Source organism: Bombina bombina, chromosome 4 (genome assembly GCF_027579735.1).
Source record: "Bombina bombina isolate aBomBom1 chromosome 4, aBomBom1.pri, whole genome shotgun sequence".
Classification (NCBI taxonomy): domain Eukaryota; kingdom Metazoa; phylum Chordata; class Amphibia; order Anura; family Bombinatoridae; genus Bombina; species Bombina bombina.
This window is the reverse complement of record NC_069502.1, coordinates 970,175,599-970,189,533: the sequence shown is the minus strand read 5'-3', so window position 1 is coordinate 970,189,533 and position 13,935 is coordinate 970,175,599. Positions and strand designations below refer to the sequence as shown.

At 39.9% G+C, this 13,935-nt stretch overlaps 1 protein-coding gene across 1 annotated transcript in view; it reads right to left on the bottom strand.

Annotated features, from left to right (window-relative positions):
* The window catches only part of RIN2 (Ras and Rab interactor 2), a 330,034-nt gene that overhangs the window by 180,765 nt on the left and 135,334 nt on the right, over positions 1–13,935 (bottom strand). Inside the window, exons 3-4 of the mRNA XM_053712006.1 lie at positions 1,802–1,972; positions 1,631–1,723 (exon numbers count right to left, since the gene is read on the bottom strand). Coding sequence (XP_053567981.1) covers positions 1,631–1,678 — 48 coding nt within the window. The 5' untranslated portion in view covers positions 1,679–1,723; positions 1,802–1,972. The remainder of the gene's footprint in view (positions 1–1,630; positions 1,724–1,801; positions 1,973–13,935) is intronic.

Sequence of the window (13,935 nt, the reverse complement as noted above, 5' to 3'; positions counted from 1 at the left end):
AGAAGGACGCATGTGGGTGAATAGAAAGTGAAAAAAATATGGAGATCTAATTTCCCTGTAAGCTTAGCCCATTGCAATGGGTTGTGTTGTCAAAGAACAGTCAGCTATTTCATATGCAAAAATAACCATAAAGGAGTAATTTTGCGTACATGTATACTTTATTTATTTTGCCCCCATTTCCTGTAATTCCATTCTGAAATGGTTGCTGTTAGAAATGTATGTGCAGAACACTGTTATAGTCCACACAGCCATTGGCTGCACACTCTAGTGACCTATTTATAACTGTTGCTAATTGGTCACAGCAGAGAAGGTAACCTAAGTTACAACACGGCAGTTCTCATTGCTTAATAGACACTAAAACTTAACACTTATTTTATCAATATTTAAACAGCTAATGAAACTTTAAAAAATACATCTACATGTTATTCTCAGACTAATCTTTTCTTTAAATGCATCATTATATCTAGCATTTGTTTAGTGTTTAATGTCCCTTTAAGTTTTAAAAGAAGCTTAAAGGGACACTGAACCCAAATTTTTTCTTTTGTAATTCAGATAGAGCATGCAATTTTAAGGAACTTTCTAATTTACTCCTATTATCAATTTTTCTTCGTTCTCTTGCTATCATTATTTGAAAAAGAAGGCATCTAAGCTTTTTTTTGGTTTCAGTACTCTGGACAGCACTTTTTTATTGGTGGATGAATTTATCCACCAATCAGCAAGGACAACCCAGGTTGTTCACCAAAAATGGGCCGGCATCTAAACTTACATTCTTGCATTTCAAATAAAGATACCAAGAGAATGAAGAAAATTTGATAATAGGAGTAAATTAGAAAATTGCTTAAAATTTCATGCTCAATCTGAATCAAGAAAGAAAAAGTTTGTGTATCGTGTCCCTTTAATGGATAAGGAAAAATGTATTCTCTAATAAACAAAGATACCCAAGTTAGCTCTATTTCCTGTTCTGATGGCTAAATCACATGCCAGTTGTAATGTTAGCCAAGTACCAAGTATATCCCTGTATTGGATAATTTTGTAGGAAGCAAGCCAATACAATTTAAAGATGGATATATAATCTACCCCCTTGACATACAAATTCAATCCTTTATTTTTTAACATCAAATCTAGTAAAGCTGACATTTTTTTAAGGGATCGATTTATTCGCCCCTGTCCACCCTAGCTTGCTGACGGAATTTTAGATTTCACACGAGCGGTATTTTGCACTTGCGCGCAATCTCGCCCCCTACCCGCACACAGCCAATCACACGCGGGCAGGAGCTGTCAATCTCCCCCGTCGGACGAGACCAGGGAGATTGAAATTCTCCACCTCTTGTGAGAACGTGCAGTCGCAGCTTGGCGAACAGCTTGATAAATCGAGCCCTAAGTAGCCCAGAATGCAAAATCTCAGGAAAAACAGCCCTTTAGTAAAATCTGCAAATGATGAGGTATAATAAGAGATTGCGTAAATATATAAAACACAGGACTTTACCAAACAATGTATTACTATGTAGCTGCACCAGCTGCAGCACAAAGATCCTGACCACAAAATCTGAGAAGCTTCCGAACTGACCGAACTGTAAATAATATTTATTAACTCAACCAGAAGATTATAGGGAGAATCAGTTCCTCTTACCTTAAAGTAACTTGCTCTATCATCCAGACGAGACGTTTCCATTGTCATCGTAGACGTCTTGTGCAGGACAGTTCCTCTGTTTTCCCAGCACTCCTGCAAGTAAAGACATTTTTAATAGTCCAGTCTGTAGGAAATTCCTTTGCAAGCCACAAAAACATTCACAACACGCACCCTGCCAGGATCTTTTCCGTCAATAGTGCCCAGCTACTTCTTGCTTTGCTATAAGCTCCTTGCTTTTCATCTTTGGCCAAATAAGCTGGGTATATAAAAGTTGTTTTTTTCCAGACGCTGATGGGTCAGTGACAGCGCATAAGGTCTGGTTATTTTCACAAGTGTATATTTCTGTGTTTAAAGAGAGACAACTGTTGTAAATAAGATGCATTACAAAGTGCTACTGCTTTGGGAAGGGAGAAAACTGGCAAAGCTATTTTAACCCATTGTCTGTCTATGAGCACTTACATTTCATTGCACTGTAGTGACAAAGTTTAAAGTAATAAGAAAGACGGCTGTTGCTGATTTAACAATTAAAGCAACATTTGGCTAAATAAAGAATGTGCTGTGCATAAGAAAGAGCTTCAATTAAAGGGACAGTCAACACCAAAGCTTTCATTGCTTAAAAAAGATAAAACTCCTTTACTACCCATACTCTGGCTTTGCACAACAAACATTGTTATATGAATATACTTTATAACATTTAAACCTCTACATTTCTGTCTGTTTCTAAGCCACTACAGACAGCCTCTTATCACATGTTTTTATTTGCTTTTCACAATAAGAGACTGTTAATTCATGTAAGCCATATAGATAACATTGTGCTCATGCCTGGGGAGTTGTGGCTGACACTGCACTAATTGGCTAAAATGCAAATCAATACATAATAAATAGCCATGTGATCAGTTTATATGTGTGTGCATATGTATTTATGTATTTACATGTGTAGACACACTATACACATATTAATACATATGTATACATATATAGACATATATAGAAATGCATTGGAGCCCTTTGCTGTCAAGTAGATGAAAACATGAAAAATCATATTTATGCAATATTCATATTTAATAAACTGTGTTTGCGCTGTAAATATTCCACATTTCAATGTTATGCACATAGCAGAATATGTTCTAAGTATTTATAAATAGATATTCCTATATATATTTATCTGTATATATCTATACCTATTCCATATATAAAGGAATAGGTATTGAACCAGATACCATCAGGTATATGTAGAAATACGTATTTATGAATAAATAGAACATATTCTGCTATGAGAACATTGGAATGTGAAATATTCGTATTTTCAGGTTAGCGCATTGAGAATATGCAATCGGGTTTGCGCGCGAGCAGGGTTTTTGCTCCATTTACTTCTATGGAAAAATACGTTAACGCAATATTCTAACGTCAGCTTTTTGTGTGCATTGGGTTAGCAAGCGAGTAAAAACTTTTTACTTTCAATATGCAATATGTAATACCAGCGCGACACAACGTGCAAAAAGCATACTTCTAGTTGGTTTAGCGCAAGAGCAGGAGCGTTAAATACCTCTCCACTTGTAATCTGGCTCATATATGTGAGTTGACATTAAAAAAAACACAATGAGAGGACCAATCACAACAGCAGCTGAAATATCTGTGCCAAAAACATCACAAACATATATTATTAATACTTACAGTAGTGCTGCTAGTGACTAAAAGTATAAACAACACTTGCACAATTGCTATCAGCATATGAGTATGTTAAACGTGTTAAAAATATTTTCTGCATGAAACATTATTAGATTAAAGTTTATTTTGAGTTTGAAGCTAATAGGAAATGTATTTGTTTTATTTGTTGACAATAACACACCTCACAAGCATAAAAATAACAAAATGTTTGTTTTTATTTCCTCAGCACAAGAAAATCTGTTTTATATCACACATACCACGTTCTACATTTTAAAATGCACTATTTTACATATAGGGTTGCCAGGTGTCCAGTATTCAACCTGACAATGCAGTATTTTAGCAGGTTGTCTAGTAAAATCTTCACATAAATACAAGACACTTAAATGTCCATTTGTGTAAGGGTTAGCTATATGTAAAAGGCTTCATTTGCTTTAACTCATTACAATGCATTACACATATAGAGCATAAAGAAGTGAGGGAAAGTCAGGGGAGTCAAATCTCTACTGCTTACATGCACTTTTGGCAACCAAAGAGGTACAATTATGGATTTGCATGTTCCTGGCAGCCAAAGAGTAAAATGACTGTTTAGCTATGAAAAATATACATTGTGTGACCTCCGTAGACCATTGTGCTCCGTCACCTACAGACTGGCCATTTTTTGGGGGGAGGACAGCTTGTAATGCTATTTAGATACAACAAAAGGAACAAAAAAAGTGTGTCCTTTTAACTCCTTTACTACGGTCCTCATCCACACAACGTATTCGGTGCAGATGACAACAACATGTCATCATTCAGGGTGGTGCTTTTGGAGCTGATCGTGCTTCCCCCCCTTACTCCCACACCTGAAGGTTGAATATTCACTGTCATCGTCAGGGGATTCTGGGGGTGCTGGGGACATCACCATGCCCATGCATGATAACATGCAATTTAACACGACTTTTAAGGACCCCTTAAAATCAAATATTGTCCAGAACAAAATAAACCCTGGTACAATATACGGAGGATCTACGATGGTTGGGAAAATGGTCTTAGGACATCCCAATTATAGATAGGTGCCTTGCAACTTCAACGTCCAGTGTGTCCTCCTACACTGCTGTCTATCTGGGTCTCCATTTCTTTCGCCAATCAAAATATTTCTCTATCATTCTACAGTACGAACCCAGTGTATGTGTGCAGTGTATATAAGCAATTTAGCGCCACTCACATTAATAAAGATAATATTTTGTAAGAATGTATATATTTATTAATTAAGTGCTCACTGGTCCTGCAAGGGGAAAAAAAGACTCCTCATTTGAAGAGGTTGAAATCTGAATATAAACTGAATGCACTACTATGCCGTATATAGGTGTCAGTGTTAATACAATTTTGGCTATTTTCATCTCAGAAGGAATAACTGTCTGATAGGCTACTGTACTCACTACTTTGTAGCCTATAGTTCTACAATCAGGATGTTTTATGTTGCACAGGTTTATAAATTCAGTGGGAATGTAATCTACACCATTATTAACCCATTGACAGTCGTTACCTTCCTGAGTATTATTAAAGTGAAGGTCAATTTCGATGAATTAGTGCCCCGTTTTTAATAATCCTATTAAAAACAAGGTCATTTTAATTTATCAAAATTGACATTTCACTTGTTTTCTTCAAAAACGTACCTTTTAATCCGGACAGCCGCTACAGCGATTTCCCCGGCCGTCGGAAGCCTCTTCATATGTCAGAAATGATGAATGTGGCTTCCTCCAATCACGGCTTCCCCCCGGGGGAATCATGGCCAGAGGCAACGCCGTGATTGGAGGAAGCCAGATTCATCATTTTGGACCTGCGAAGAAGGCTTGCGACGGGCGGAGGAAGCGCTGCAGCGGCTGTCAGGGTTAAAAGATAAGTTTTTGAATAAAACGAGGGAAATGTCAATTTTGATGAATTAAAGTGCCCTTCTTTTTAATAGGATTATTAAAAACCGGACACTAATTCATCGAAATTGACCTTCACTTTAGCTTCATCAAAGCTCAATGGTTTTAAACATGACAGCTATCATTAAATCATAATTAAAAAGGACAGTAAACATACTGAGATTTTAATATAAAATAATTAGTTATGCAACAACTTTGCAAAATACTTCCATTAATTATTTTGTCCCTTTTTCATGTAATTTAGCTCAGGCTCAAGCCCAGATTGGCTCCTCAAATAAGGCAATTAGTGGATAGAGTTTGTCTATTAAAAACATTTGCAACAAACAAGATGTTTGTTTTAAAACTTTTAAGACTTGGTTGATGTGTTATTCTATAGCAATACAACAGAAACGTCTTGTAATTACAAGGTGTTTACTGTCCCTTTAAATTCTACACCAGAGTTTATGCTTATTATATTGCAAGTAACTATAACATTTTAGAAAAAAAAACCAGAATTTATGCTTACTTGATAAATTACTTTCTCTTACGGTGTATCCAGTCCACGGATTCATCCTTACTTGTGGGATATTCTCAATCCCTACAGGAAGTGGCAAAGAGAGCACACAGCAGAGCTGTCCATATAGCTCCCCTCAGGCTCCGCCCCCCCAGTCACTCGACCGACGGTTAGGAGAAAAAGGAGAAACCATAGGGTGCAGTGGTGACTGTAGTTTTACGAAATTAAATTTGAACCTGACTTAATTGTCAGGGCGGGCCGTGGACTGGATACACCGTAAGAGAAAGTAATTTATCAGGTAAGCATAAATTCTGTTTTCTCTTACATGGTGTATCCAGTCCACGGATTCATCCTTACTTGTGGGATACCAATACCAAAGCTTTAGGACACAGATGAAGGGAGGGAACAAGTCAGGTAACCTAAACGGAAGGCACCACTGCTTGCAAAACCTTTCTCCCAAAAATAGCCTCCGAAGAAGCAAAAGTATCGAATTTGTAAAATTTGGCAAATGTATGCAGTGAAGACCAAGTCGCTGCCTTACAAATCTGTTCAACAGAAGCCTCATTCTTGAAAGCCCATGTGGAAGCCACAGCCCTAGTGGAATGAGCTGTAATTCGTTCAGGATGCTGCTGTCCAGCAGTCTCATAAGCCAATCGAATGATGCTTTTCAGCCAGAAGGAAAGAGAGGTAGCAGTCGCTTTCTGACCTCTCCTCTTACCAGAATAGACAACAAACAAAGATGATGCTTGATTCTAACTAAGGCCTGTGCAAACGCCTGAACGTCTGGTACAGCTGCCAGACGCTTGTGTAACAGGATAGACAGAGCAGATATCTGTCCCTTTAAGGAACTAGCTGACAAACCTTTCTCCAATCCTTCTTGGAGAAAAGACAATATCCTTGGAATCCTAACCTTACTCCACGAATAACCCTTGGATTCACACCAACAAAGATATTTCCGCCATATCTTATGGTAAATTTTCCTGGTGAAAGGCTTTCTGGCCTGATTCAGAGAACCCACGCTTAGCTAGAATTAAGCGTTCAATCTCCAGGCAGTCAGTTGCAGAGAAACTAGATTTGGATGCTTGAATGGACCTTGAATTAGAAGATCCTGCCTCGATGGCAGTTTCCATGGTGGAGCCGATGACATGTCCACTAGGTCTGCATACCAAGTCCTGCGTGGCCACGCAGGCGCTATCAGAATTACCGAAGCCTTCTCCTGTTTGATTCTGGCTACTAGCCGAGGGAGAAGAGGAAACGGTGGAAAGACATAAGCTAGACTGAATGACCAAGGCGCTACTAAAGCATCTATAAATGCCGCCTTGGGATCCCTGGATCTGGATCCGTAAAGGGGAAGTTTGGTGTTCTGACGGGACGCCATCAGATCCAATTCTGGAATGCCCCATAGCTCGGTCAGCTGAGCAAAAACCTCCGGGTGGAGTTCCCACTCCCCCGGATGGAAAGTCTGACGACTTAGAAAATCCGCCTCCCAGTTGTCTACTCCTGGGATGTGAATTGCAGATAGATGGCAGGAGTGATCCTCTGCCCATTTGATGATCTTGGTTACTTCCTACATCGCTAGGGAACTCTTTGTTCCTCCCTGATTATTGATGTACGCTACAGTCGTGATGTTGTCCGACTGAAATCTGATGAATTTGGCCTCCGCTAGTTGAGGCCACGCCTGGAGCGTATTGAATATCGCTCTCAGTTCCAAAATGTTTATCGGGAGAAGAGATTCTTCCCGAGACCATAGACCCTGAGCTTTCAGGGAGTCCCAGACCGCACCCCAGCCTAACAGACTGGCATCGGTCGTGACAATGATCCACTCCGGTCTGCGGAAACTCATTCCCTGAGACAGGTGATCCTGAGACAACCACCAGAGAAGAGAGTCTCTGGTTTTCTGGTCCATTTGTATTTGAGGAGACAAATCTGCATAATCCCCATTCCACTGTTTGAGCATGCACAGTTGCAGTGGTCTTAGATGAATTCGGGCAAAATGGACCACGTCCATTGCCGCAACCATTAAACCAATTACCTCCATGCACTGAGCCACAGAAGGCCGAGGAATGGAATGAAGAACTCGGCAAGTATTCAAAAGTTTTGACTTCCTGACCTCTGTCAGAAAGATTTTCATGTCTACCGAGTCTATTAGTTTTCCCAGGAAGGGAACCCTTGTGAGCGGGGACAGAGAACTTTTTTCTACGTTCACCTTCCACCCGTGAGACCTTAGAAAAGCCAGAACAATGTCCGTATGAGCCTTGGCTCTGTGAAAAGACGACGCCTGTATTAAGATGTCGTCTAGGTAAGGTGCTACTGCAATGCCCCGCGGTCTCAGTACCGCTAGAAGGGACCCTAGCACCTTTGTGAAAATTCTGGGAGCGGTGGCCAACCCGAAAGGAAGGGCCACGAACTGGTAATGCGTGTCCAGAAAGGCGAACCTTAGGAACTGATGATGATGATCTTTGTGGATAAGAATATGTAGGTACCCATCCTTTAGATCCACAGTAGTCATATATTGACCTTCCTGGATCATCGGCAAGATTGTCCGAATGGTTTCCATTTTGAAAGATGGAACTCTGAGGAATTTGTTTAGAATTTTTAGATCCAGGATTGGCCTGAAAGTTCCTTCCTTTTTGGGAACTACAAACAGGTTTGAGTAAAAGCCCAGTCCTTGTTCTGCAATTGGAACTGGGTGTATCACTCCCATCTTTAGAAGATCTGCTACACAGAGTAAGAACGCCTGTTTCTTTGTCTGGTCTGAAGACAAACGAGAAATGTGGAACCTTCCCCATTGGGGGAGAGTCCTTGAATTCTAGAAGATACCCCTGAGCAACAATTTCTAATGCCCAGGGATCTGGAACATCTCTTGCCCAAGCCTGAGCAAAGAGAGAAAGTCTGCCCCCTACTAGATCCGGTCCCGGATCGGGGGCTACCCCTTCATGCTGTCTTGGCAGCAGGCGCAGGCTTCTTGGCCTGCTTACCCTTATTCCAGCCCTGCAAGGGTTTCCAGGTTGCTTTAGGCTGGAAAGCGTTACCCTCTTGCTTAGCGGCAGCAGAGGCTGAAGCAGGTCCGCTCCTGAAGTTGCGAAAGGAGCGAAAATTAGCCTTGTTTTTGGCCTTAAACGGTCTATCCTGCGGGAGGGCATGACCCTTCCCCCCAGTGATATCTGCGATAATTTCTTTCAACTCTGGACCAAAAAGGGTCTTTCCCTTGAAAGGAATGTTTAGTAACTTTGTTTTGGACGACACGTCAGCCGACCATGATTTGAGCCAAAGCGCTCTTTGCGCCATAATGGAAAATCCTGAATTTTTCGCCGCTAACTTAGCTAATTGGAAAGCGTCATCAGTGATTAAAGAATTAGCCAGCTTTAGAGCATGAATTCTATCCATGACTTCGTCATATGAAGTCTCCCTCTGGAGCGACTCCTCCAGCGCCTCAAACCAAAAAGCCGCTGCAGTAGTTACAGGAATAATGCAGGCAATTGGCTGGAGAAGGAAACCTTGCTGAACAAACATTTTCTTCAGCAAACCTTCCAATTTTTTATCCATAGGGTCTTTAAAAGCACAACTGTCTTCTATTGGTATAGTTGTACGCTTAGCAAGTGTTGAAACTGCTCCCTCTACCTTAGGGACCGTCTGCCACGCGTCCCGCCTGGGGTCATTTATGGGGAACATTTTCTTAAAGATAGGGGGGGGAACAAAAGGTACACCTGGTCTCTCCCACTCCTTAGTCACAATATCCGCCACCCTCTTTGGGATCGGAAACGCATCAGTGTATACAGGGACCTCTAAAAACCTGTCCATTTTACACAATTTTTCTGGGACCACCATGGGGTCACAATAATCTAGCGTAGCTAAAACCTCCTTAAGCAGGACGCGGGAGGTGTTCCAGCTTAAATTTAAACGCTAAGGAATCTGACTCTGCCCGCTGAGAAACTTTTCCTGTGTCAGAAATTTCTCCCTCGGACAGACCATCCCTCACTGCCACTTCAGAGTGTTGTGAGGGTACGACAGATAAATCATCCAAAGTTTCTGATTGCTCATCCTCTGTTCTTAAAACTGAGCTATCACACTTTTTTGGAAAAACTGGCAGTTTGGATAGAAATGCCGCAAGGGAATTATCCATGACTGCTGCTACTTGTTGTAATGTAATAGGGCACAATGCGTTAGAGGTACTAGGCAATGCTTGCGCAGGTGTAACTGGTGTAGACACATGGGGAGAGGAAGGAGGACTATCCTCATTACCTTCCGTCAAAGAATCATCTTGGGCTACATTTTTAAGTGTCACTGCATGGTCATTAAAATGTTTAGATACCTTAGCACACTTTAAACACAAATGCAATGGGGGTACCGCCATGGCTTTCAAACACATAGAACAAGGTCTATCTGTAGGCTCAGACATGTTAGACAGACTTAGATAGCACTCAAATACAGAAAAATACACTTTTTGAAAAAACGTTACTGTGCCTTTAAATAATAAAAAAACACATTTTTTTACCAAATCTCAAAAAAACATCCGATCTTCATGAAATTTACACCATATGATCCTAATGCTTTGAAAAGATTGCACACCAAGTTTTAAGCTAATTAACCCCTTATTGCCCAAACCGGAGCAAATTGAAGCTGCCACCGGTTTAACACACTACAGCACGATGTCACAGACTCTGCTGTGGCCCTACCTTCCTTGGGGATTAGTTTTGGAATGAAAATAAGCCTCCCTGTAGTCCTCCTGCAATCTCTGGACTCTACATGTGAAGCTGCATGAAGCTGACTTGCAAAACAACTGCACAACTGAGGCGCAAAAATTAGGCCCCCTCCCTCTTCACTCCGGAGTTGTGGGGCCCTCCTAAGTCAATTTAGGTGTCTAAAATTATGCCAGGCGTATAAAACCCCTAGAAAGTGTTCCAAACATGATAAACACTTGTGCAAACGTCAGATTATATTAAAAAATAATCGATTTTCCCCATAACAGTGTCCACCAGTGATTTAAGCCCTTTTAACTAAGCCATCCTTCTATACTGAGTCTCAGAATATGGCTTACCTTCCCACATGGGGATTTCTGTCAGTCTTCTAGCATTACCAAGTCTTCTTGTTAGAAAAAAAGTGACTGAGCATACCTTAAGCAGTTAAGCCTGCAAACTGTTCCCCCCAACTGAAGTTCTCCGGTACTCAACAGTCCTGTGTGGGAACAGCAATGGATTTTAGTTACAACATGCTAAAATCTTTTTCCTCTCAGCAGAAATCTTCATCACTTTCTGCCTCAGAGTAAATAGTACAAACCGGCACTATTTTAAAATAACAAACTCTTGATTGAAGAAATAAAAACTACAAATCTAACACCACATACTCTTTACCCTCCCGTGGAGATGCTACTTGTTAGAGCGGCAAAGAGAATGACTGGGGGGGCGGAGCCTGAGGGGAGCTATATGGACAGCTCTGCTGTGTGCTCTCTTTTCCACTTCCTGTAGGGATTGAGAATATCCCACAAGTAAGGATGAATCCGTGGACTGGATACACCATGTAAGAGAAATTACATTTTGTCTGTATAGCGAGATAATCACTGCGGTGACAATGATCACCTGGCAAACAAATGTGCTTTTATTTTCTACCTTCTAGTTTTTATTACAACCCCCAAATGGTGGTATGGGCTCCTCTTTCAAATTGGTATGCTACTTTGTATTTAAGTCATAGTTCAGGGGTGTGTGGGTCACTCCCTAAAATATACAATCCTTACAATACTGTTTAAATGTAACTAGGAAAAAAACAAAAAACTTCACTTTGCATAGGGTTGTGAAAAAGACTTGATAGAGAAGGGGATTAAGTAATATACTCAGTGTTTATACTGTATCTGCTTTCACTACACCACGTGGAACGGCTGCTAGCCCTAGCACAGGCTTTCTGCAGATATTATGTGCTTTATTAAAGAAAGTTAAAAAAACACAAATAGCTCCATTGGAGGAGGTGAAGTGACTTCTGCAGATGATTTCATTAAAGTGGGGAAGAGTTTCTAAAAAAGGTCTGCAACACACATTAAAGAGACATAAATGACCAATAGAAAAATGCATTGATATCATTGCACTATCATTACTACTATAAAGTAGCCAGGTGGGGGCAGTGTACTATTTTTTATTATATCATTTTCTGGTATTCAAAGCACAAATTCTTTGCATAATTTAACATAAATGTATTTAATGATAAATTGTGCACTAAAAATTTAAAATGTTTACAATTTTAATATTAGCTAATTTTAGCTTAATATTGACAAAAAAAATTAGCCAGGCGGTCAGTAAAGTCAGCCGGGTGGGGCACCCACAAAAAAGGTCCTGGGGAGAACACTGAATATTGTTTGAACATAAACGTGTCCAACTCCTTCAAATGGATTAAACTCATAGATTAAAGTTAGCCCTGGGTCAGCAATGCACTACTCGCCCTGAGTTGATTGCAGCCAGTGGATATGCACATATATCAGCCCTCCCAGCTGTCCGAACTTGATAGGGACAGTCCCTAATTCTAAGCTCTGACCCACAAATTGATCAGACACACCCACCAACAGGCCAGACTCGACATTATCGCACTCACTTTCCGCCCACAACCCTCTCCCTCTTTATGGTCCCTCCCACAAAACAGCAAGCCCCCTCCCCAACCTCCTGAGTCCCTAATACCTAGCCACAAATGTTGTGAGGTATAATATATCATCCCTGACTGTATAAGCAGCCATATTCAGCTTCATACCAGTAGTGCGTTGCTGATCTGCAGCTGACTTTGCAGGGGTCAAACACACAGCTCTCTGAAAATAACTGAAAATAAAGTACTCTCGCACATTAGAGCATTTTATTATTACTCCTTGTGTCTCTTTAAATCACAGGAAGCAAATAGTTTCTCTCTATGTGGTGCTTATACACAAATCTACTAACCGCCATGCAATATCATAACACCTGTTACCGGCCACAAGGAACCAAGTCTGTGAAGAAGAGAGAAGTGATGCTGATTTACTATTTCATTTACACTCTCTCCATATGGCACACACATGACACAAACTTGTCTGCAGTCTTTTATCTAAAAGGTGTCTTGGATCACAAACACATCAAGTGAATCTCTTTATATGATGTGGTTTTGTTTTTTATTCCTAGAATGTGTAGAATTCCCCCCTGTAAATTTCCTCTGGACCCCAGAGGATCTGATTTCAAAGCGGTCTCCAGCTGTTGGCAAAAGTCTTACACCTGGATTTCCCTGACACATGCAAAGTGAAAGCACAGAGATCAGATCAGAGTTGAAACACTAAGAAAATGTTTCTAAATGATTATCAAATGGTAAAGGCATTACAAATAAAAGTTCTAGTTTTTGTCTTTAAAATCTACATTGTAATGCAAAAAAGCACACAATCTAATATGATAGGGTGAATAACTGATTTATTGGTGAACCTTGATAAATATGTTTTTAACCCAGCAAAAGGTTTATCAAATTTTCTTTTTTCTCTTTTTATCCTTTGGGGGGAAAAGCTCAGGAGCGTACACGTGTCTAGACCATTATGTGGCAGCAGATTTGTAAGAATGTTATCTATTTGCAAGAAGTTGAACACTAGATGGCAGCACTATTTCCTTCCATGTAGTTCTCCAGATGACTACCCAGATATCTCTTCAAAAACTAATACCATGGGAACAAAGCAAATTTGATGATAGAAATAATTTGTAAACATTTTTAAAATGATATGCTCAGTCTGAATCACATAAGAAAATGTTTGGGTTTCAAATCCCTTTAACAAATTAGAGGATATAATTTTTTATAGCTTTTTTAACATAAATTTACAAATAAAAAATGTATTTTCCCGTTATTAATTTATATTATTAAAAAATAAATTTCATTACAGCTTTCATTAGCATATCGATGACGGCTTCCTCCAATCGCTGTGTGCCTCACGAGCTGGACGTCAAAGGGGGCACATAATGATTGGAGGAAGCCGGATTCGTAATCGATCTGCTAAAGAAAGCTGCAGATGCGGGCAGAGGATAGGCGTTCTACCATAACTCAAAGGTAAGTATTTTTAAAAATAAGCGTCTTTGTAAAGTTTAATGAATGAAAAAGTGCCCCTGTTTTTAAGATTATTTTTAGTTACCGGGCACTTATTTATTAAACTTTACAATCACTTTAATCTATAATTGTGTGCCTATTGTTATAGTACTGCAGAATACATTGGTAATTTATAAATTAAGTATAATAGTAATAACATATAATTATTA